Source organism: Pseudocercospora fijiensis, assembly GCF_000340215.1.
Source record: "Pseudocercospora fijiensis CIRAD86 unplaced genomic scaffold MYCFIscaffold_7, whole genome shotgun sequence".
In the NCBI taxonomy this organism is placed as follows: Eukaryota; Fungi; Ascomycota; class Dothideomycetes; order Mycosphaerellales; family Mycosphaerellaceae; genus Pseudocercospora; species Pseudocercospora fijiensis.
This window is the reverse complement of record NW_006921538.1, coordinates 478986-502876: the sequence shown is the minus strand read 5'-3', so window position 1 is coordinate 502876 and position 23891 is coordinate 478986. Positions and strand designations below refer to the sequence as shown.

Below are 23891 nucleotides of genomic sequence, written 5' to 3'. Positions count from 1 at the left end.
CGCAGCGTCGTCGATGTCCACGCACGCAGAGATGCGCCGCCGGTATGATGCGCCGTCTCTGCTTTTGCCCTCGCTGCCTGACCGCGATACGCCTCGGTCGTGCCGCTGTCGCCGTGGGCTGAGGTACGGTGCAAGCCATGCGCGACACCGCATCGACCCTTCTCAGACGCTCAGCGTGCGGTGTCAGTGGCCCGTTTGCGGCCATGATCGTGAATCAATCGCAGTCAGCGGCATGCCTCTTGTACCGTCACATCCATCTTTCCCACTCGACGACCTGTCTCGTCTACGCTTGTGACCAGTCAGTCGCTGCATCTGTCTGCTCGCGCCTCGTTGGTAGGTCAGAGGCGAGCTGCCGTGTGCTGTTTGCCGCTCTCACCTCTCCCGCAATCCTGCTGTTTCGCTGCGCTGTGTCGACCGCTGCACCCTCCGTCCACTCGAGGCACAAAGGTCGGCATGGCCAGTCTCTTTGGCCCAGACTGTGCGCCACCGCCCACCGCCGGGCCTATCGTCGCTGCGACGCCCACGGCCACGGCGACGCTGCCCAGTGCCCAGTGCCCACACGGCATGGCCTCCCATCGATAAGCTATTCTTATTGCCGAAAGCATACTGCCACAGAACTATTTTCCGCTGGCAAGACATGTGTGTGAGCTTGGCTTCCAATCGCGACGCCCATCACCTTTTCGCCTCAGCACAATACTGTCCTGTAGCGCAGCTTGTTCCAATGTTGGCTGCGTCTCGCACGCAGAATCAATGCGAGGTGACAATAATAATGTCCCAGTCGAAGACACGGCGCGATGTTGGTGACAGTTGGTCGCCACTGCAGCAGAGCTCCCACTGGTGAAGTCGCACCACCACTCCATGGCTTCATCGACATACAGACCATGGCCTTCGTTTCTGGCTCTGCGCCCACGCTGCAAGAGCCGAGTCAAAAAAGACGCGTCAAAGTTCAGTCTCAGAGCTTTTTCGGGCGACGAGCGCTGGCCACCGAGCAGAGCTGCCACACATGAAAGTTGAATGCTGAAACACTGGCTAAAGCAGGTACGGATGGGGTTTCCATCGGCTTTGTCATTGGACACCCGCAATCAGTGTTTCACTCTGTGACGGGCTTTTAGGCAGCCCACTCTGTTCAAGTCCAAATCCCAGCGAGCTGGGGTCGTGTACCGACTGCGTGTATCAACTAGAAGGCCATCTCCTTCGAGAAGACGTGTGCAAACGAGGCCTCGGTCACGGCATGATGTACAGTAGAATAGCAAAACTACACCCTCCAGTCGCAGCGCCTCACCTCGGCAGCCCACATCAATAATGCAAACGAACTGAAATCATACCCACATCCACAGCCAACAAAATGATCTCACACATGGGACTCGCAAGTGAGTGCCAAGTGGAGATGGAGGGCACCGCACAGAGACGGAAGCGTCGCTAAAAATATACGTGTGAACTCTGGTCTGCGCCACGACGCTCGCTCGAGGGCCGCCGCCTTCGCGCAAGATCATCGGCAAGCACCGCAGGAAGCAGAAGCAGAGCGCTGTTCTTTCCCCACGCAGAACCACTGCAGGTACAATGTCGAAAGTACGTACTACTGTACCTGTGTGAGACTGAGAAAAGTGTTGTCTGCAGCTGGCCGTGCAATTTCCAGCTGCAGGTACTGAGTGGTTCGTCTGACGGGAGCAAGCTATCGGCTCTGCATGATGTTGCAGAATATAGACCTACCGTTACCTACCACACCATTATTGACTGTCAGTAGTGTGGTCTTCTGGAGCCGACCTGACCTGGTGCTGTTGCTGCTGCTTGCTGCCCGACAGCTGTCAGAACCAGCATCGCATCGCTTTCACATGCATGCAATGCAAGGCCATGGTTTCGTGGCCCTAGCGATTCGAGCGGAACTTCGTAGTCAACGCTATCACAGAACCAGACAGATCGCCTGGCACAATCGCTCTCATCAATAATCGCATCTTCGGCCACTCACTTGCCGCACGAGCACAAGGGTGGCTTCACGCCTGCTTACGGCTTGTATTCACACCTTTCTGACTTTCCTCTGGTGTGTTCTAAATAATAACTATGTACACGGACACGGCATCTGGATCTTTAGCTTCTTTCCGTCAGTCCCGTCCGAATGATAGTGCCGAGCCTCCGACGTTGGCTCTCCGGGGAATTAGTCTAAGTTTCCGCCGTCGCGCCCCGCCCCAAGACCTGTCCCATCGATTCCAAACGAAATTGTTCTTCTTATATCCCAACCCTTGTGAGATCGCCCGCTTCCATCTCCTTCTCCAGTCCCAGTGACAAGCTGTCGGTGACGGTGGCTTGGTCACTGGGACTAGAGATGGACTGCGCCGCCGCGGACGTGGGAGCGTCAAACCTACTCTTTCCGCGCTGCGCTTGTTCCCTCTCCTCTCAGACTCCACCCCTCCCTCGCCATGGGATTTCGTCCACGGTTCGATGCGGACATGGCAATCTCCATTCTTGCGAAGGGCGTTGGCGTTGGCGTTGGGAACCTTGCTGCTCGCCTTGCTGAACCCCGACTTTCGCCTTTGCAAGGGCGATCGCCAACTGGGATTTTGCCTGGACCGCTCGTTCGTCCCTTGAACAGCCGAAGTGCCGAGTTGTCAACAGCTTCGAGAAGCAGGCATAGCGAGTCGAGCTGTTGCCGACGGCCTGAGATGATCGCGATTCCCATCTCAATAATTCGCTACACCTTTACCCGGTCTGCACGGTGTGCGTAGATGTCTTTAGCGACCGAATGTTGATAATAGCCATGGTTTGTGGTCATTGCAATGCTACTACTGTACCTCGGTGGCAAATCGTGGGATCCACCTTCCTCGCACTTTGATGATGGAATGGTATTAGACCTGCGGGCACACGGGATGCTCCCGCGCGCCGTCCTCGCCGTCGTCACAGAGCTGCGGTGGATCGTCCTCGACCACGGATAATCACTCTGACGATAGGCGTCCTGTATCATTCGCCTCGCCTCACAAGTGGGAAGTGGGCATGTGCGAGGGACCATTACCCACCAGCGCACGAGCACCGCAGAGTTGGAACGTGGACGTGAAGATGTCCTCGCAAACAAGCCACGAAACAATTGCTCCTTGCTTCTGCAGCCCACGCATCCTCGGTGCAGTGCTAATGCAGCTGTGGTTGTACCTGCATCGTGCTTTGCATCGGTTTCGCGCCAATGGATGCATGAAGAATTCGCCATGGTTGAAATTTGTCGACACCGCAGACCCGCTCTGCTGCGAATTTCGGTGCTGTTCACTATTCTAATTCGGTCAGACGGCACGGCACCTGAACCTGATAGTCATTGATTTTCATTCGCCACATGGGAAGTAGACCTTCAACGCTCGTCTATTAGCAACAACAACGGCGGCGCCCTGGAAATCATTGACTTCCGGACCGCCCACAGAGGAGCCTCATCTTGGGCACAGACACGTTGGCTGTCAGCCTGACCGTTTGTGTTGATTTTGGGACTGCAGGGTCCAGAGACATCAAAAAGATCTCATCCTGCGGGAAGATGTTCACTGATGTGTCACATCATGTGAAAAGCACCGCATGCCTTCGAATTCCTTACCCGGTGCAGCCCGGTGCGGAATCCAAGGGTCCGGCAAGCCAAGACCGCGGCGTCGACGCGATGCCGCCATGGTGTAAGCAAGTCACTCGCTATTTCGGCTATCGAGTCAACAATCATGCAGACTGGAGTCTGGCCAGCCCAGCATCCGCACTTCCGTCGACTATTCGTGCTTGACACGATCTGGCCGTAACATCATATCGCTGGTACGCATGCGTGGCATGCTGCAGCGCGACAGCTCTGCATCGCATCGCAATATACGGAGTTGCATCTGGGCTGAAGTAACAAATAGACGGGCTATGCTGTCTAGCGGATGTCACCCACTCCTTGGCCTCTGCCCCTCTCAGGTTTCGACGTCTCCGTCGTCGTTGAGAAAATTGCCTTCGACATCCTGGCCGGTGGAAAGATGAAGAAATGTGATGATCCAGCCCCTCTACCACGACCAGCACTTTCCTGACCACGACCAGCACTTTCCTGACCACGACTGTCTCTCACACATGCTGCTTAATGGATGCGGCCACTCTTCGCTGCGTTTCTGGGTTCATAGGCTTCTGCTCCAGCGATGTGCCTGAACTGTCCTACCAAGGTAGGTCCCAGCCAGGATATTGACCCACTTTCAACAACCATATGGTATCGGATGGTACGAACCGTATATGATACTGGTGTGGTTCCTCGGTACCTTCCGCGCAGCACGTCATGGTCGTGGCCGTATCAAGGGTTTCTCAAGCGATGGGGAGCCTTGCCGTGAAACCGTAAAGCTGACGGTCGTCCTTGGCAGCGATAGCCACGATACACAATATTTCCAGTTGGGTAGAATCGCCAACGATCTAGCGAATGGGGTATGGGGGTATCCGTTAAAGAGCCGGCCTAGGTAGTCAGATGCTGAGGAGGTTTCGATGGCGGTTGAGCTGAGCCTTAACCAAGTTTTATTGGAGCTCCAGGATTGTCATTGATGGGGAGCATGGTCCCCGGTCTTTCATTTGCCTTCAATATTCTCATGCAACGCCGTCACGGAGGAAAGGAAGCCCTCGCGGTCCTGGTTGTAGCTTGTCTGGTCGTCGTCAGCTCTTTTTGCGAGAGCAGGTCCGGCAAGGTCGTGATATTATATCTCTGTCCTTTCTCCTATTTCTGCACGTGCCAAGAACATGAGATGAGATGGAGAAATTAGCCGCCGCTCTGGGTAGCTGGAGTGCCTGCTGTCCAGCCTTCTGGGCTAGGGTTGGCTGCGATATTACAAGCCAATCGTGCTGCTTCATAGCCGCGATGGCAAAGAACGTGGCCGGCTTCTGGGTTGTGTAGTCAGCAGCAGGTACCGAAGGTAATGGAGTTGACGCAAGGATAGTCTCGTGTCATGCAGCCAGCCTTGATGATGTGCAACGTACATCTTGTCGAAAGGCTTCGTGCATAGTTCATCATGCAATAGTGGGATTGTCATATTGACAGATTCAAGATTCGTGGAGGTCGGCCGGCTTGCAGCGTGGCGGCGTGGAGTACCGGTCTGTCGATTCACGATAGCCGTGGCGACATCAAACGTGAAAGTGTCTGAGATGATGCAATGGTGCCCGGCTTCACGACTCGATGTTCGCGTGGCAGTTGAATGTTGTTTGATCGCGGTTGTTTTCGATCACGACAACAACTCGCGACGTCTTTCACTTCGTGACTGCGTGTTGGACGTGAGGGCGGTGCCGCTGCCTTGAGACTGCCTGGACCGGCAACGGATACTTGTCCCCAAATAGGCGCATATGATAACCGGAGGTGGGTGAATGAGAAGAATATGCCTTGTCTGCTCTTTGGAGAAATTGTTGCAGCTGGAACTGATCAGAATATGTAGATGTTGTCCAGCCACATCCTTGATGCGCATCACGAGAATCGGTTGGTTTTAATATATCTCGCATACCTGCTCTGCAAGACAACGTCATCGTCGCAATAATTATTATGAGCGGTGAGTGAGTGTTCTCCGTGAGCGCTTGAAACCGAGGCACCCTAGCCACTTTTGATCGTGACTGCTCCGAAAATCTGTCACGGCGATCGCTTCCCGCACAAGACACATCACAACACCACGTAACCACGATGAGCGGCAGCAAGATATCGTTGTCGCTCGGCGCATCGCGCAAGCCTTTGCCGCCAAGTAATGGAGTGAAGAGACCACGCGCGGCGCTACAGGACGATGAGGATGACGGTGTCGAATTTGGCAAATCTGAGCAAGTCTCACACTTTGACAAGACTGCGGGCGGCGCAATCGACAGCAACAAGAAGAAGGTGGATACCGGACCGCTAGTTATCACAGCGCAAGCAAATCGCGACTGGAGAGAAAAGGCGAACCAGCGCAAACGGCAGAAGAGCGGACTTCCTGAAGGCCACGGCAACAGCGCAGAACTGGATGCGCGCATGAGGGCCGTAGAGGCGAAAGTGGAGGCCAGCAAGCCCAAGTTTGGACTCAACACCTACAAGAAGGAGCAAATTGAAGACGAGGAAAATGCAGACACCGCGATGACCGATGGAGATGAGAATGTTGAAGAGCCTGCAGAGGCGGACAAGAGTGCGCTTGAAGATAATGGAGAGGGCGCATCGAAGAAGACTGACGACGAACTGGCCATGGATGCATTACTTGGAAAGACCACCAAAGATACAACCTTGACTATCGCAGCATCCAGCGCGCCTATGAGTGAGTCGGACGCTTTTAGCCACGATTTTAGATCTGCTCCCGCTATGGCATCTCTCGATGACTACGCGCGAGTGCCAGTGGAGCAATTTGGAGCCGCCCTGCTCCGAGGTATGGGGTGGAAGGAAGGTGAAGGTATTGGTAGCCAAAAGGGAAAGAAACTGCCCAAGGACAGTGGCAAGATCCCAGAGCGAAGAGCAAACCTCTTGGGTATCGGTGCCAAAGAAGATGCCGCGATTGCGCAGGAGATGGGCGTTTGGGGGAAAGCAGCCAAGGGCAAAGATGCCAAAATCTACAACCCACTCCTCCTCCGCGATAAGAAGACCGGTGCCAAGTATACTGAGGAGGAACTTGAGAAGAAGAAGCAAGACGACGAGCGGAGGAAATATGAGATGGAATTCGACCGCAAGGAGAAAGATCGAGAACGAAAGCGTAGAGATGACGATGACTACGACTCGCGTGACCGCCGTCGGGAGAAGGACCGAGCCTGTTCTCGCGACAGGCGCAAGCGTAGAGAGCGAGAGAAGGACGACCGACGCGATCGAGATGGAGGAAGGCGCAATTACGACTCCGAGAGCGACGAGGAGTACCATCGCCGCAAAGAAAAAGAGCGACGTAAGCGACGAGAGCGTGAGGAGGAGGATTATGATCGCAGCGACCGTTCCAGACGCCATCATCGAGACCGAGAAGACGGCAGAGACCGACGTGATCGCAGAAGATAGACCTCTTATGCAGCCAGAGAATAATAGCACATGCTGACGATTGCTTAGGGATGCGCCGTCTTTCTCTGCTTTCCGCTGTCCTCGGTCATTCTTCCGACTTGATTCCCAAACCAACTCTTCAGTAGAGTATCAACCAAGCATCTACATACATCTACGACGCGGCACTTTTGGTTCGGTCAGTACACGATGTCTCCGCCTTCCCGACGCTCAAAATTCGACGGCCCTTTTGCGTACCAGTTTCACCATTTCATTCGTAAAGATTTGTGAATGAACTTTCGAACTTTCGGTATTTGGATTTTCTGTGTTCAGGATCTGGATACGAAAGAGACGGGTTTGAAGCTATTACGCTCTAACTACTCTGTTTAAGCTTATGAGTATAGTCTTTGATGTAGTTCGAGTTGGGAGGTAGGTGTTAGAATTATTCTTCGTCTGGTGCTTAAGGCAGCTTACTAGTGCGACAATTGCACCTGCAGTTACTTATAATCATCTTCATCTTCAAATCACCCATCTCACGAACTTTGTAACATTCCTCTGCGCGTCTATGCTTTCCTCCGCTGGCTTGAATCGTTTAGTATCGAGGCTCAGAATTGTGGTATAAGTTGACAAGGTGAAGTCCGCGTTTGTCTTGTGAAGATTGCGCACAGACCCGCACATGTAGGTCGGTATCGATATCGCGCGGCGTTTCCTCTCTTGTCAATGAGCCCTTTCTGAATTTCCTAAGATCTAGAGCAAAACGCACACCCTCGCTATAGTAAGTTAATATGTGATTTCCTTCCAAGCTGCAATTAATGGCTGATTCAAACCTAGAGATGTTTGTGAGAGGACTCCGAGTAGTCAATACAGATTATGCAGGAAGGGGTTGGTAAAGAGCATGGATAAGGTGTGAATAGTTTGGGTACTTAGAGATCAATAAACACTCAGCAGATCTCAGCAACCCGAAAACCACGAGTTGCCACGATGATATCCGGGCAATCGGATACATCTCAACCATCCTCAAACCACCTCACCCTTTGGAATCTTCTCATACGCAGCTTTAATCTCCGGCAAGCTCGCAACACCCTCCAACCACTTCTTAACATTAGGATAAGACTCCAAACTCAACCCAGCAAACCCATGCTGATAGACCCACGGATAAAAGTGAAGATCCACAGCACTAGGCGTATTCCCAGGCAGAATATACGGACCACCATGCTTCTCCAACTGCCCATCAAGCACGCCATAGCATCGATATGCCTGCTCTTCATACCTCTTCAACGCATCCTCATTCTTCGAGGAATGGTAATGACGGAACCAATTCACTTGTCCTGATCCATACACATCAGCATATCGCAGCACGGGGAAAGTGGATTGGATGAATACACGAACCCATCATCGGTCCCAACGTGCTCAACAAAAAATACTCCCATTTCTCAAAATCCACGATGTCCTGTTCGGAACTCCCCCTCGGACCTAGCTTTTTCTGCGTGTCGTAGACTCGACGGACGTAATTCATCACTGCTCCCGATTCCCAGCTTGTTACGCCGGTGTTTGGGTCTTCGAGGGCGGGGACACGGCCGTTTTCGTTGATTTTGAGGAAGATTGGGCCTTTGACTCCGTTTTTGGCGGCGCCGAATTGCCAGAGTTTGACTTGGTAGGGGACTTGGAGGAATTCTAGGGCGGCGGCGATTTTGTAGGGGTTTGGACCTGTGCCGTGGGCGTGGAGGGTTAGGGGTTTGGGAGACATTGTTGTTGGTGCTTTGGTCTGGATTTGGAGAGATGTAGAGGTGAGTGAGGTGTTAGTAGGCCTTTCGAGAGGTCATAGTCCCGGGTTATTTATTGCGTCAGAAGAGGGACTGCGGTGGGGAGAGCATCATGTAGAGCTCGGCAAGTGAGCTACTGCAGGTACGTCAAGAGTTGGAGGCCAGCAGCAGCCATGATTCATATATTTCTAAGCAGACTTCGGCAAATGCTACGACGGTCCATGGTGATTTTGGCGAAGAGCAGCCCGGACTGCATCATGTAAATAGATTGGGATTGTATTCGTACGATATGCGGGACGAACAGCTGGTGTGGTGTGCTGCGTGAAAGGAAGTCGAATTGGGTGAGACCAGTCCGTGCTTTCTCATTTCCGCCAGCCTCCCTCCCCCCCCTCCCTCCTCGTCCACCTCCACCTCCACCTCCATCTCCACGACCACCACCCCTTCGCCTTCTACGCTCAGCAACATCACGTCTTGGCACCCACTTTCAATTGTTGGCCTTGGCGATTGTTGAATTCTCTACCTTCCACTCTTGCCAACTCTTTCGGCGCCAACATCCTCAACCACTCGCTGTTACCGCGGACGATTTTCGATGATATGTGCAAGAAGCAGGATTTGGGCGCCTTCCAATTTCACGCAATCGCCTTGGTTCTCAGCCAGTCTGGAGATTGAGCCGAGCTTAGAGGCACGACCTCATGTTTAGCCAGCGTGCAAGGTCTCTTGCGCTGTACTCGGGCAACACTCCAGCTGTGCGCATCTCCTGCACTGGCAAGATGAGTAGACAGATGCTTGTGGCCGGGAGAACGGCTACGATTACTCCTCTTGACTACCGGTCTGCAGCGGCTGATGCAAGTGCAACACCTGGCATGTGATTTAGTAGTCCTGGCGCCGGGCTGCTCGCCTTAGTGGCACGACCGAGCGCGTTTCTTGTGCCAAGTCCTGAGTGACGAGATGACCTCAGACAAGTTCTGACGAAGCACAGAAGTTCCATGTCAGAACATTATGACAGTCCGCCGAAAGAGACCCCGATGGTATTCCACGGCTCATGCTTCCGGTCCGATTTGCGTTTAGAAGCGCTTCACAGCATGTATGAGACGAGGTCCGCCTTCCACCCGGCGACGAGCACGGCGTCGGCAAGATCATGGAGCTGTGCATCTGTCGTACTGGGAGCATGCGACTATGCCTTCCAAGCATCGTGGCTACGACTTCGCTTCTGACATTTCTCTGGCTCACAGGGACTGGGTCTTGGCTGCGTTTGACAGCTTTTGTCTCACATAACACTCGATGGTGCCTGCATCACTGGAAGCACTTAGATATACATTGGTCGATCAGGACGTTACTCATCTGCTTCACTCGTTGCACCCGGCAGTGGAAGGTAAGGCTGAGGCCTGGCGACTTCCTTCGTCATATCACAGCTCACATCCACCCCTTTGGGAGCTCTTTACATGCACAGGGTGGGAATGAACGAAGACTGTACTATCTCGTGCTGCCAGTCATCAACTGGAACTCTTGGTTTGACGACAATATTCGCGGAAGTGAGCGTTTCGATGTACAGCTGTTCTGAGCGACAGTCGTCAAGATAAGGTGCCCTGCAAGGCTGGCAGACAGCCTGCAAGTGGTTCGAAAGACATATAAATGCTCTCAACTACCGAGCCGACAGTGATCTCAGATCAATACTCGGCTGCAGAAATATGGCGCCTTGGTGGTGGGTGAAGTGGATCCGCAGGCCGTGTCGAGGCCAAATCGGGCGGTACGCATTGACGAAGAACGCCACAAGCATTGGAATGGGTGTGCGAGCAAGACGTGCTGCCGCTCTCGCGTCAAATGATGATAAATAGAGATGCTTTCCCGCCGGAATCTGAGTTCCTCGTCTCACTATTGGAAGTGCGTTGTCACAGTCCCTGTCAGTCCTGAGTCGCTACTTCACCCAATCTTCCAGCCCTATCACCGTTGCACTGGACACAGCAATACCTGAGCATGCAACATCGCACGTGCTGTTGCAGCCTTCCTCTCCCTCTCGACCAGTCATCGCCCGACATCGCTGCCAACGACTCTTCGCAAGGCAATGCCTCAGCACCGTGGTCCAAGCTGTGAATAACGCCTCCACGTGCTATTGACAGCTGCCGATCACTGCAATACCACAATATGCGGCAGCCTCACATGCCACGCAGCGGTCGAGGGATACAAGTCTGGCACCATCGTGCTCAGCATGTCCTGCCAATGCTTTCGCCAGACAAGCATTCCACAATGCTGTCGCACGTTAGACTTCAAGATGGCAATCAGCGCTTGGCCGCCAGCAACTTAGGGCACTGCGTGTGGCCCGCGAAGTTCCCTAGGCATCCTCGCATGCCCGATCAAGTGACACAAGCTTCCCGCACTGGGTTCGTATAGCAACACCGTCATCGCGGTGACATACGATATCCACGGGCACCATAAGTATGTCGTCTTCACCGCCAACGAGGCCTCGCAGTCTTCAGCATCATTCGTGCTAAGCTCATGTTCTTATGATCCGAAAATACAAAAAAGCATCAGACTTGCAAACCAGCACTGGCAAAGGTCCTTCACCACTTGCTCTTGCATTCGCACGGTCACTGCAGCCAGCTTGGTGGCCGCTACCGCCTCACTTTACCCTACCTGATCTTCTGCACCCAACTTCTTCTACTTGCACCTCCAGTAACATCTGCTCCATCGTCCCAGAATCAACTCATTCTCGATCCAGCACCTTACGAAGATGTCGGCACCCAGTGACCAACCCAGAGTCTGTTCCCACTGGCAACCTGGTCAGCGCTTTTTCTCCTGCCAAACATGCCTGGACAGAATCCATCTTGGATACACTCTGCTTAGCCACAGCGAACATGAAAGCATGCGGCGCTACTTACGGGACGAGCAAGCAAGGGCCCAACGTGAGTAAAATTTTGTCGAGAGGAGGCCGTCGGATTCCACTGACCTCGGCCAGGTGATCGTCAGATCCAGATACTGCATAGCCTGGGACAAGGGCGCGACACCCGAACAGGTCCCACTTCCGGCCTTGGATCCGTGCTCGACACTTGGGGCAGAGAGGTCCTGCCTTCTACGTACCCGTACGCAAGAGAGCTCACGGAGTTGGACAGCGTCAGTGGATTCGACGTGAGTCGTAATGGAGACCAATCCAACCAGCAGAACAGTCGCGCTCCTCGACCGCCGCCGCGCCGTCGAACGTCAAGTGCAACGCAATACGTGAACCCAGGACCTTCTGATCGAAGAATGGACAGTAGTCAGCAGATCACATATCGCATCCACAACTCCGCGCAACGACGAAGACCGCTACGTTCCATCACAGGCACCTCGGCTCACAACTCCCGCAACTCAAGATCTACCTCTAATGAAGATGTGGGTGAGAGTACCGACTTCGTCGAAGAGACCGAGAGGGTGAGTCGCAATGATCAACGCAGAGCTAGCCGCTACTAGTCTTGCTTGCGGGTCACCCTCATATATCTCTCGTCCATAGTCAGATATCTTCATCACGAAGGCTTGCCTTCATTGAACTCGAGCCACGTGGACATCTTTCAGTCTTGTTTTGATCGTCCTGGCTCCCGTACGCAAACCTCGCGCCAAGAAACAACGTGAAACATCACAGCCCTCCCGCAACGCACCAAAGACTGCGACACACGAATCCTCGTAGCCTTCCGTAGATCCATGATCCTGCCTCACCGAAGGACCACAACTCGCACTTCTCAAGAACTTTTGTACCTTGGAGGCAAAAACGGACTAAAGAAGCTAGGGTACCTATAGCTCACCAAGATCTCAAGACGCTGTGCCATTCATACAGCCTCTGCGCATGCGATCTCTAGCATCTCTCCTCCTTTTTAGCACCTCCCGCAATCCAACCTAGCACTTCGCTGCTCTCGGCTTCTAGTCATTTTTCGAAGTCTGCTGCATCGCCCCCTGTCGTACTTCAGAGGCTCGATTCCCAACTCATGCTGTCTCCTGGCTAGGGCAAGAAAGGTAGAGTGAACGATGTGGTGCGTATTGAGAAAGGACGGAACTGTGCTTCAAGAACTGAAGCCGTTGAAAAGGAGTAAGAGGTGATTTTCTCAGCCAGACAGTGAGGATCGTTCAGCATCGAGTGTAATGTGCTTCAGTGGAGCCAGTAGGTTCCATTTGCGATACCGTCTAGCATCGATCTCTGACGTGCTAGATAAGTTCTCGTGAACGTGCGTGTCCTGATTCACACCATTGCCCGAGAAACAGAAGCTCAGATCGAGATGAAAGTAGTGTCCTCGATTTCCCTTAATGACTTCTTACACATTTCGATGGAGTTGAGTCTGGCAGAGGGAATGGACTGCAATGATCGAAGCCGGGCTGGATTTAAGGACTGCCTACATAAGTGGACTGTAAGAGTCGCTCCATCTAGCTTCCTGAATGAGGCAACGTATCTATCCTCAGCTGGAAAGCAAAGCCAATTGATTCTTAGAAAGCTTGACTGTGACATGGACACGCCTTTAAGATTCGAGGAGAATTGTCTAATTGGAAGCGTTCATCCAAAGTTCCCTGGCTTTACAAGCTCTCGACTTGACTTGTTTCCCCCACACATATGAGTGTTTACATGTACTCAAGCTAAGCATGATGTATGTAGCTATATGAAGAGGATACTTCTGCCGAAGAATGAATGCAGAGAATCTCGAAAGTAGCGCTGATACATTTAGATGCCATGCCACGAGCTAGCTGTACGACATGCCTTGGAAACGGACCACGACCAGCACCAACCAGCATCATAAATTTTAGAGAGACTTCCAATGCGGTTTCATTGATTGATTGTGTTTGATCCGTTGCGTGCGTACATGTATTGACGTTCAGAAGTAGAAGACCAGCCCATCATGTTCCGCCACTTCAGCGAAACCAAGTCATCCGATGGTCGTCCTCTTCTTCTTCTAAGCTGTCAGCCTTCCTCGCTAGGGCAGAAAAGATCGCAGGCGACTAGAATAGTCCATTAGGAGGAACAGGATCCTAGAAATCCTGTCTCCGCAATAGCCTGACTTGTACATAAGGTATAGTTGACCGGCGCATTTTTTTTGGACTCGGTGACTCTTGCAATATCACATGCTGCACCTTTCTTTCCATACCTCAGCTTCTGCAGAAGACCGAAATCCGTAGTCCAAGTCCGAGAAGTCGTGGCCGGTCTGATGGGCGTCAACGCGCGAGGCTGACGAGGCCGACGATACCATGTCAGCCAACAACGATAGGGGAGTAAGTATTGTCACCGTCGCTCGCTCCAGCTGCCGGCCGGCCGTGCTGACGTCTGGTATTCCACTGTAGATGCTACGCCACCACACGAAGTGCTGATTTACGAGCCGAGCGTATCCGCCTGATCGTATACCTGTTCGCAAGACACGACGTGCAAGTGGGCGAAACGCTGTGGACGAGTAATTGGAGCCGTAGGCGTTGTATACCAGGCAAGAGCTGTTGTCGTGAAGATTGTTGGAATGGTGTGCCGAAAACAGATAAAAGTAATAGTATCCATCTTTCCTCAACCCAATTATCCAGAGAAAAAAAAGCAGACCTATAAAGTTTCACATAATTCCGAGTCATCTGATTGATACAAATATTCATTTAAGATTTTTTGTTTCATATTCGTTTCGCTGCATACTGCTCAACGCTATATATGCTAGCTAGCTTTGGGTGGTAGGGACCGTCAGAATGAATCCGTCGTCTTTTTTGAAAAAAATGTAACTCTTCCATGTCGAGAGAGGAAACATTTTTACAAAAGAAACAACATACATCGCATACGAAAAAAGCAAGACAGACGCAAACTAAAAAAAAAAGCCACAAGGTACTCAAGGGTATTCGAGTACCGCACCGAGCCGCTCGCAAAAGCAGACAACAAAACACGAATTTGGGGTGGTTTGTTTGGCGAGGAGAGATTTTGTTGTTGTTGTAGTGTTGATAAGAAAATGGAAAAGCTGCATTCGTGTCTCCAGGTCAGACAAAGATCAACCCAGAAGAGACTTGCTGTGGGCGACTTCGGGTGCTGGCGTTCCGCTGCTTTCACAATTTTCCTTTCTCTCTCTCCGCGTTAAGATTCCCATGCTGCATCCCATCTCTGGCTCAATCTTGTTTGAGTTGAGAGAAAAGATGCATCGTCATTCCACGCTCCCACACACACGCCAACGCCCGAAAAGCCGTACGCTGATGATTTGGTAAAGACTTTGATGAATGTGCTTAAGCCGCTGGCTTCTCCTCAGCAGCTGCTGGAGGCTCGGTGGCTGGCTCTGCCGCCTTCTCCTCGCCCTTGGCCTCGCCTGCAGCGGCGTCTGGCTCGCCACCGTCCGATGACGTCCAGAGGGTGAGGTTGTCGCGGAGGAGCTGCATGATGAGAGTGCTGTCGCGGTAAGACTCCTCAGACAGCGAGTCGAGCTCGGCGATGGCATCATCGAAGGCCTGCTTGGCAAGGTGGCATGCACGGTCGGGCGAGTTGAGGATCTCGTAGTAGAAGACGGAGAAGTTGAGGGCCAGACCCAGGCGGATAGGGTGGGTTGGGGTGAGCTCGGTCTGAGCAACGTCGGTGGCGTTCTAGAGCAACAGTCAGTGCCTATCACATGCACGTGGAAAGTAGCACAGAGACGACGTACCTTGTAAGCCTCGTGCGCAGCGGTCGCGGCGGTCTTGCGCTTCTCGCCAGATGCGAATTCGGCAAGGTAACGGTGGTAGTCACCCTTCCTGTGAGTCACATGGTCAGTATTTTGATCGAGAGTACTTGGGATGGTCGCGCTTCAAAGACCAACGCAGCCAATACGCACATCTTATGGTAGAAGACCTTGCTCTCGCCGGTCTCTGCCTTGGGGATGAGGCTCTCGTCAAGCACATCGAGAACATCTTGGCAGACCTTCTCGAGCTCGGTCTCGATCTTCTGGCGATAGTCGCGGATGATGCCAACGTGCTTGTCCGAGCCCTTGGCCTCCTCCTTCTGCTCGATGCTGGAGATGATTCTCCACGAGGCACGACGCGTACCAACGACGTTCTTGTAGGCGACTGAGAGAAGGTTGCGCTCATCGACCGTGAGCTCACCGCCGAGCTGTATTTCATGTCAATGTTTGGACGCATCTTGATGGATTGTGTGGAGCAGATTGTAATATTCCTGCTTTCGCGATCGTGGTGGCCGTTTTGGGCTTATCGGGAGGAGTGAATGTACCTTTGCGACTTCCTGTCGAATTTGTTAGCCATCAGACTCCTCACAACAATCGCACGCTCCCTCGCATACCTTCATGTAGAGGACCATCTCTACAACGCAGAATTAGCAGGTGTCGCACATAGCTCCATATCGCGATGACGTACCATCGTAGCGCTCAGCCTGCTCGCACAATCGTGCGAGGAAAGTCTTGCTGTGGCAGGTGTCAGTGGGCGTTCCGGAAGCGGACGCGACGTCGAAAGAGTGTTTACCTCTCGCGCTGTGACACGGAAAAGTCAGCGATCTGTTCATGTATGGAAGCCGTCGTGTTGAGGCAGTTTGCTCAACAGGCATGTGTGCTTGCGCAATCTGCCCAGCTGTCGGAGGGTGTGTCTAACATACCTCGGTGGCCATCTCGTGCTGCTGCTGGGGTTGATATCGGTCGAGGTTTGCGGAGTTGTATTGATCGATACGGCGCGCGCAAAGGGTCGGAGGAGAAGTGTGTTGCTATGAGCTTCGTTGTGTTTGTCTCAAGTTGGAGTCTGTCACCGCGCCAAGATTCGTCGGCAAGGAAGGCGCGAACAGGGGTCCAAAATTGACTTACTCAGCGGCTGCAGCTTCACTGTCGAACTGTGTTTGAGCGTTTTCCTTCCCTTCCCTAACAAACGAAAAGAATCGACCAACGAAACGCCGCAGCACCACTCTTTCGCGCCCGACTTGCATAACAGCGCATATCGCAACAGGCATACGTGGACATGTTTGTCGACGGGGACGTATGACAGCACTGCTAGCTCGTCATCTTGGAATCTTGAACACATCCCGGCACTTCCATCAGCCACCTCAGCTGCGCATACCAGCTCCAGCTCTTTGGGCGCTACCTGTCACGTCGCGGCCGCGTCGTCAATATTACATGAGGTCGAAAAAGTGAAGCAATAATGTGCCACGTTTCTACTACAACAACCAGAGTGGTCTCTTCGTTGCGGCCCATCTAATAGATACCGGCTAAGGCAGATGCTACCTTGGCACTGTCGGGCGATGGAACATTTCCAGTGGCCTGACAACCAGGTAAGGCAAATCGGCATGTGAACGTGTCTGCCAGTCACGTGCTTATCAGCCCGGCTTGCAAACGACGAGTTACAGGACTACACTGGAATTAATTGAGTTGAAGTTTGCGTACATGCTCATGGTCGTCAGGGAAGCATCGCCCAGACCCTATTACAGCGCCTTTGCTGCAGCTGCGTCCACAGTCCACAAGATAACATCAGACACCCTCTCTTATAAAGTTGACCCTCAGGTTTCCTCAGAAGAAAGGCACTGATGTCGGCGGCCGATGATGGTTGGAGCAGCAGTCGAGACGGATTCTTTTTGCGAATCTATGTGGTGACCTGCTCCCGTAAAGCACACACGATGATGAGTAGACGGACAGTGCGTTGCTCGGAAATGGAGTGCACATCTATGGCCGTTTGGCTACCGTCTGCGGACATGGTAGAAAGGTGAAGCTGAGTGTTGTCAGGCTAGATGAGGGCTCATAATTTTCACCTCTTCAATTGGTGAAGTGAACTCGTTGACAAAGAGTTGGCTATTGAGCTCATTCCGGTTCTGAGCTGGACAAGAAGCCGAGCCGCCTGCAGCAACGTTTACTAGCATCCATAAACTCCTCGTTGCAAAGCTATACCGAACATTTATTCCAGCCGGTGAAGGCTCTGAAATGTCAATCTTGTGAAAGTGACGGTGACGGCATTGCGGGTGCTCCCGTGCACTGCGAACGCCTCGTGTCTGGGCGCGCGCGGCAGCTCACTGGCAGGCCCCAGAGAAAGCTGTCTACAGCAAGCAACGACGCAGCGCATTCTCCTTGCGTACTCCATCTCCCCAGCATTCCACCTTTACTTTCCGTCCACGCCGTCACGACTCCCATTCGCTCTTTTCAACCCGTTATAGACAGATTGGACTATCTGCGCAAAGAGCGCGCGCGGCTACGACATCCAAAGGCCTCCTGAACAGCGCGGCGCCGGAAACCATAAACATCGGATGAGGTCGCTCCATCGACTTTGATACGACCATGGCGCCGCTCCCAATCAAGTTCACGGAGAATCTCCAACTCACCTCCGTGGGCATACTGGTGAGATGCAATCCCATGCAAGGGCGCTATCAATTGCGCCCAAACAATTCAGCCGCTGACTTCCTACACAGCCAGCATCTATAGGCTTCAACTCGTGCACGCTCGAATCCGATCACTATGTATGTGTGCGGCAAGCAACAGAGGGCGCTGCCCAACCCGAGGTCATCATCATCAACCTCAAGAACAACAACAGTGTCATTCGCCGGCCGATCAAGGCAGACAGTGCCATCATGCACTGGAGCAAAGAGATCATTGCGTTGAAGGCTGGCGGCAAGACACTGCAAATATTCGACTTGGCGCAAAAGAGCAAGATCAAGAGCACTACCATGACAGAAGACGTCGTCTTTTGGAAGTGGTTCAATGACACTTCGCTCGGGCTCGTGACAGACACCAGCGTCTACCACTGGAACATCTTTGACCCTTCAGCTGTGACGCCCACGAAGATGTTTGACCGCAACCAGAATCTCTCTGGCTGCCAAATCATCAACTACCGCGTCAGCGATGATGAGAAGTGGATGGTTGTAGTGGGCATTTCCCAGCAGCAGGGCCGTGTGGTTGGCGCAATGCAGCTATACTCCAAAGACCGTGGGATTAGCCAGGCTATTGAGGGCCATGCGGCAGCTTTCGGCACTCTGCACCTGGAGGATGCGCCAGCAGATACCAAATTGTTCACTTTTGCTAACAGATCCGCAACTGGTGCCAAGCTGCACATTGTCGAGGTTGACCACCAAGCACCCAACCCGGCCTTCACCAAGCGCGCCGTCGACATCTACTTCCCTGCCGAGGCGACGAACGATTTCCCGGTTGCAATGCAGGTCTCTCCGAAGTACAAAGTCATCTATCTTGTGACGAAGTATGGCTTCATCCACCTTTTCGATCTCGAGACCGGCACCACAATCTTCATGAACCGTATTTCGAGCGACACGATCTTCACGACCGCGGGCGACGGAGATGGCTTGGGCATCGTCGGTGTGAACAGGAAGGGTCAGGTGCTCTCAGTCAGCGTTGACGAGAGCACCATAATACCATACTTACTGCAAAATCCTGAGAATGCAGAGCTTGCGTACAAGCTGGCGTCAAGAGCTGGACTTCCTGGCGCAGACTCTCTCTACCAGCAGCGATTCGATCAGCTGTTGAGCATTGGAGACTACCAGCAAGCTGCAAAGACTGCCGCGAACTCTCCACAAGGCTTTTTGCGGACAGCGCAGACTATCGAGCGCTTCAAGGCTCTTCCTGCGCAGCAAGGCCAGCTCTCAGTCATCCTGCAATACTTTGGCATGCTTTTGGATAAGGGCAAGCTCAACGAGCACGAGACAATGGAGCTTGCAAGACCGGTGCTCCAGCAGAACCGCAAGCATCTGCTCGAGAAATGGATGAAAGAGGGCAAGCTCGGCTGCTCCGAACAACTGGGTGATCTTGTGCGCATGCATGATGTTGCCCTTGCGCAGCAAATCTACCAAGAAGCTGGTGCAGCCCAGAAGGTCATTGCTGCGATGGCAGAGTCTGGCAACTTTGACCAGATTTTGCCATACTCCCGCCAGGTCGGCTACAACCCAGATTTCACTGCTTTGGTGCAGCATGTGACTAGAGTTTCGCCGGACAAGGGTGCCGAGTTAGCTCAAAACATTGCTCGCGAGGACCCAAGCCTTATCGACATCGACCGAACAGTCGACATCTTCGAGTCTCAAGGAATGGTACAACAGGCTACTGCCTTCTTGCTTGATGTCTTGGCTGCCAACAAGCCGGAGCAAGGAGCTTTGCAGACTCGTCTTCTCTCCATGAACCTTGTCAACGCACCTCAAGTCGCTGATGCCATCCTTGGCAACGAAATGTTTTCATACTACGACAAGGACAGGATCGCCGACTTGTGCGAGAAGGCAGGCCTGCTCTCTCGAGCTCTAGAGTCGTATGATGATCCAGTCGCAATCAAGCGCTGCATCGTGCAGACCGACAAGCTGAGCGAAGAGTTCTTGATCAACTACTTCGGCCGACTTACAGTCGACCTTGCACTAGAGTGCATGGATGAGATGCTGAAGGTTAACATTCGACAGAACCTCCAGGCTGTCATCAACATCGCCAAGAAGTATTCGGATCTCTTCGGACCAAACCGCATCATTGACCTGCTCGAGAAATACCGCACAGCCGAAGGTCTCTACTTCTACCTTGGTGGTATCGTCAACCTCAGCGAAGACAATGAAGTCACCTTCAAGTACATCGAGGCTGCCACGACTATGGGTCAATTGCAGGAGGTTGAGCGCGTCTGCCGAGAGAGCAACCACTACGACCCGGAGAAGGTCAAGAACTTCCTCAAGGAGGCGAATCTGACCGAGCAACTCCCACTCATCATCGTTTGCGACCGATTCAACTTCGTCCACGACTTGGTCCTTTATCTCTACAAGAACCAACAGTTCAAGTCTATCGAGGTGTACGTCCAACGCGTGAACCCTGCGAGAACACCAGGAGTCATTGGAGGCCTTCTCGATGTCGACTGTGACGAGAACATCATCAAGGGCTTGCTCAACTCTGTCTCACCGCAGAGCATTCCGATTGATGAGCTTGTTGCCGAGGTTGAGTCACGCAATCGCCTGAAGCTCTTGCTGCCGTTCCTTGAGCAGACTTTGGCCCAAGGATCTCAGCAGCAAGCTGTCTTCAATGCGCTGGCCAAGATCTACATCGATAGTAAGTTCAATTCCACTAACATGACTAATTGCTGTAATCCGGACACTGACATTTGACTCCTTCCAGGTAATAATAATCCAGAGGCATTCCTCAAGCAGAACGACCAGTACGACACCCTCATTGTCGGAAAGTACTGTGAGAAGCGCGATCCGAATCTTGCCTTCATTGCCTACCAGAAGGGCCAAAACGATCTCGAGCTTATCAGCATCACGAACGAGAACGCCATGTTCAGAGCGCAAGCGCGATACTTGCTTCAAAGAAGCGATCCGGAAATATGGAGTTACGTGCTGTCCGACAACAACATTCATCGTCGCTCTCTTGTGGATCAGGTCATCTCGACTGCTGTGCCTGAAAGCACCGACCCAGAAACGGTCAGCATTGCAGTCAAGGCCTTCATCGACGCAGACATGCCAGTTGAGCTCATTGAGCTTCTCGAGAAGATCATCCTCGAGCCATCTACGTTCTCCGACAACGAGAACCTGCAGAACCTACTCATGCTTACTGCTGCCAAGTCAGACCGTGGTCGTGTTGCGAACTACATCCAGCAGCTTGACAACTACACCCCTGATGACATTGCACAACAATGCATCGAAGTCGGGATGTACGAAGAGGCCTTCCTCATCTACAAGAAGGCCGGCAAGCATCTCGATGCATCCAACGTCCTTGTTGACCACGTTGTCAGCATCGACCGCGCTCAAGAGTACGCCGAGCAGGTTGAGCTGCCAGAGGTCTGGAGCAAGGTCGCCAAGGCTCAGCTCGATGGTCTGCGTATCACTGACTCGGTGGAATCCTACATTCGTGCTCAGGATCCGTCAAACTACAACGAAGTCATCGAGATCGCAACACATGCGGGCAAGGACGAAGATCTGATCAAGTACCTTCGCATGGCGCGAAAGACGCTCCGCGAGCCACCGATCGACACTGCTCTTGCCTTCTGCTACGCACGCACCAACCAGCTGCCAGAGCTTGAAGAGTTTTTGCGCGGCACTAATGTCGCAAATATTGAGGAGTCTGGTGACAAGGCATACGCAGAGGGTTACCACGAGGCTGCCAAGATCTTCTTCTCTTCGATATCAAACTGGGCCAAGCTCGCAACCACTCTTGTGCATCTTGGGGACTACCAAGCTGCTGTGGAATGCGCACGCAAGGCCAACAGCGTCAAGGTATGGAAACAGGTCAACGAGGCTTGTGTTGCGAAGAAGGAATTCCGTCTCGCCCAGATCTGTGGCCTCAACCTCATTGTCCACGCCGAGGAGCTCACAGACCTTGTGAAGCAATACGAGCGCAATGGCTACTTTGACGAGCTTATTTCGCTTCTCGAGGCTGGTCTTGGTCTCGAGCGTGCCCACATGGGTATGTTCACGGAACTTGGCATTGCGTTGAGCAAGTACCACCCAGACCGTGTTATGGAGCACCTGCGCATTTTCTGGGGCCGTATCAACATTCCTAAGATGATCCGCGCTTGTGAGGAAGCTCATCTCTGGCCTGAGCTTGTCTTCCTCTACACTCACTACGACGAGCATGACAACGCCGCGTTGGCCATGATGGAGCGCGCTGCCGATGCTTGGGAACACCACAGCTTCAAGGAGATCATTGTCAAGGTGGCCAACTTGGAGATCTACTACCGCGCATTGAACTTCTATCTGCAAGAACAGCCATCTTTGATCACAGATTTGCTGCAGGCCCTCACTCCTCGCATCGACGTCAATCGGGTCGTGAAGATGTTCGAGAAGTCGGACAACATTCCTTTGATCAAGCCGTTCTTGCTCAACGTGCAGTCGCAGAACAAGCGCGCTGTCAATGACGCGATCAACGACCTGCTCATCGAGGAGGAAGACTACAAGCAGCTCCGTGACAGCGTCGAAAACTTTGACAACTACGAGGCTGTCGCTCTTGCTCAGCGGTTAGAGAAGCATGACCTCGTCTTCTTCCGACAAATCGCAGCGAGCATCTATCGCAAGAACAAGAGATGGGATAAGTCGATCGCCCTCTCCAAGCAAGACAAGCTTTACAAGGATGCCATCGAGACTTCTGCAATTTCTGGCAAGACCGAGGTCGTCGAGGAGCTACTGCGATATGTAAGTTCTGGTCCACTCTATACTGGCGTGACGTCTACTGACCACTTCTCTAGTTCGTCGACATTGGCAGCAAGGAATGCTACGTCGGCATGCTTTACGCCTGCTACGAGCTCATTCCACTTCACACTGTCATGGAGATTTCATGGCGCCACGGCTTGAACGACTTCACGATGCCATTCATGATCAACTACATGTCACAACAAGCTGCCACTATTTCGGAGCTCAAGCGTGACAACGACGAGCGAAAAGCCAGGGAGGCCGCAAATGCGCCAAAGGAGGAGGGCGGTCCAATTCTTGGACAAAGCAGACTCATGCTTACCCAAGGACCGATCCAGGCACAGCCAACGGGCTACATGAACCCACAGCCTACGGGCTATGGGCATCCCAACGGCATTCCAGTACAAGGCGGCTTCCGATAAGAAGCTAGCGACATTTTTGAGGCGTGAGCAGAAAGAAATGAGTGTAGGAAGGCTGGTACAGCTTTTGTGACAGATTCCCCAGTATCGCCTTCGCATGATGGGTCGAGCGGGAGTTTTTTGTGAAAGAAGAGACTGTGAAGCGAGCAAAAAGTGACGTGGCTGCACTGTACTAATGGTGTTGTACATTAGAGCATTAGGTCGCTTCTTGGTCTGGAAGTGGTTTTTTACTTATATCTTTCTTCTTCGCGGTACCAGTTGACTAGGCACGCATTCTTTACGTCGAGTGAGAAGTCCGCACTGCAATGAGGAGTAAGCAACTTTTGTTCTGTGATAGCGACCACTTCGCAGCGTGTTAATGTTGACTACACGTTGCTATTGGTGGGTATGCCTGGCAGATCTTATGTGCGGTGGCCTTTGCCTTCCGCCCCCACAATCGCCGTTGATTCTTTGGAAGGAAAGGAAAAGGAAATTTAAGGATGATTTTTTTTTTGCGTGGGATTCTGGGCCGAGGGCTCGCATTTGAGTTGGGCTTTTGCGGTGGAGAAGGAAGCACGGACGTTAGTTTTAGTGGTATGCGGTTTAGAGATGGGAGTACGAAGTTATAGGTGTCGGAGAGGATGAAAAGGCTGTTGAGTAGTGAAGAGGACGGATATTTTGGTGGTGGTTCCAAGTTGCTCCGGAAATGGCCGAGGAACTCGGCGTAGTTTGAAGTAGTTGCAGACTTCATATTGTGGACGGAAGGGGCGAGGAAGATCTTTCCTTACGAGGCTGAG

At 52.7% G+C, this 23891-nt stretch overlaps 6 protein-coding genes across 6 annotated transcripts; 4 read left to right on the top strand and 2 right to left on the bottom strand.

Annotated features, from left to right (window-relative positions):
• Positions 1 to 5610: 5610 nt before the first annotated feature.
• On the top strand, positions 5611 to 6985 carry MYCFIDRAFT_211905 (uncharacterized protein). The gene has a single exon (XM_007930824.1). The coding sequence runs from the start codon at positions 5630 to 5632 to the stop codon at positions 6941 to 6943; it is 1314 nt and encodes a 437-aa protein (XP_007929015.1). The 5' UTR covers positions 5611 to 5629; the 3' UTR covers positions 6944 to 6985.
• Positions 6986 to 7936: 951 nt separating this feature from the next.
• Positions 7937 to 8666, bottom strand: MYCFIDRAFT_37449 (uncharacterized protein; the record flags this gene model as incomplete). Its single annotated transcript, XM_007930622.1, has 2 exons — positions 7937 to 8241; positions 8303 to 8666. 2 exons carry the CDS (start codon positions 8664 to 8666, stop codon positions 7937 to 7939), a joined length of 669 nt encoding a protein of 222 aa, XP_007928813.1.
• A 237-nt stretch (positions 8667 to 8903) lies between these two features.
• Positions 8904 to 12653, top strand: MYCFIDRAFT_176907 (uncharacterized protein; the record flags this gene model as incomplete). Its single annotated transcript, XM_007930823.1, has 23 exons — positions 8904 to 8941; positions 8987 to 9003; positions 9029 to 9338; positions 9383 to 9531; positions 9560 to 9584; positions 9617 to 9622; positions 9657 to 9733; positions 9774 to 10214; positions 10245 to 10252; positions 10284 to 10482; positions 10518 to 10628; positions 10656 to 10769; positions 10800 to 10931; positions 10963 to 10992; positions 11016 to 11037; positions 11071 to 11177; positions 11206 to 11635; positions 11664 to 12087; positions 12117 to 12165; positions 12210 to 12336; positions 12375 to 12404; positions 12451 to 12472; positions 12510 to 12653. 23 exons carry the CDS (start codon positions 8904 to 8906, stop codon positions 12651 to 12653), a joined length of 3012 nt encoding a protein of 1003 aa, XP_007929014.1.
• Positions 12654 to 12675: 22 nt separating this feature from the next.
• On the top strand, positions 12676 to 15089 carry MYCFIDRAFT_208411 (uncharacterized protein; the record flags this gene model as incomplete). The annotated part of the gene is made up of 16 exons (XM_007930822.1): positions 12676 to 12736; positions 12761 to 12772; positions 12801 to 12812; positions 12862 to 13143; positions 13193 to 13290; positions 13334 to 13475; positions 13519 to 13575; positions 13615 to 13643; positions 13713 to 13829; positions 13861 to 13970; positions 13996 to 14073; positions 14117 to 14144; positions 14173 to 14291; positions 14345 to 14556; positions 14597 to 14797; positions 14838 to 15089. The coding sequence occupies 16 exons, from the start codon at positions 12676 to 12678 to the stop codon at positions 14846 to 14848; spliced, it is 1569 nt and encodes a 522-aa protein (XP_007929013.1). The 3' UTR covers positions 14849 to 15089.
• Positions 14271 to 16351, bottom strand: MYCFIDRAFT_87869 (uncharacterized protein). Its single transcript, XM_007930821.1, has 8 exons — positions 16226 to 16351; positions 16096 to 16103; positions 15991 to 16037; positions 15917 to 15936; positions 15848 to 15859; positions 15456 to 15730; positions 15288 to 15375; positions 14271 to 15228 (listed from the first exon to the last, which is right to left on the bottom strand). Exons 1-8 carry the CDS (start codon positions 16235 to 16237, stop codon positions 14878 to 14880), a joined length of 813 nt encoding a protein of 270 aa, XP_007929012.1. The 5' UTR covers positions 16238 to 16351; the 3' UTR covers positions 14271 to 14877.
• A 1531-nt stretch (positions 16352 to 17882) lies between these two features.
• On the top strand, positions 17883 to 23350 carry MYCFIDRAFT_51786 (uncharacterized protein; the record flags this gene model as incomplete). The annotated part of the gene is made up of 4 exons (XM_007930655.1): positions 17883 to 17942; positions 18014 to 20621; positions 20688 to 22699; positions 22753 to 23350. 4 exons carry the CDS (start codon positions 17883 to 17885, stop codon positions 23116 to 23118), a joined length of 5046 nt encoding a protein of 1681 aa, XP_007928846.1. The 3' UTR covers positions 23119 to 23350.
• Positions 23351 to 23891: the final 541 nt, after the last annotated feature.

What these genes read in the sequence shown, in the direction of transcription:
- MYCFIDRAFT_211905 (XM_007930824.1), top strand. Translation starts at nt 5,630, where the DNA reads ATGAGCGGCAGCAAGATATCGTTGTCGCTCGGCGCATCGCGCAAGCCT.
- MYCFIDRAFT_87869 (XM_007930821.1), bottom strand. An exon ending in GCAGGCTGAGCGCTACGATG is followed by an intron (nt 15,937 to 15,990) that starts GTACGTCATCGC and finishes TCTGCGTTGTAG; the next exon opens with AGATGGTCCTCTACATGAAG. An exon ending in AAGGTCTTCTACCATAAGAT is followed by an intron (nt 15,376 to 15,455) that starts GTGCGTATTGGC and finishes TGTGACTCACAG; the next exon opens with GAAGGGTGACTACCACCGTT.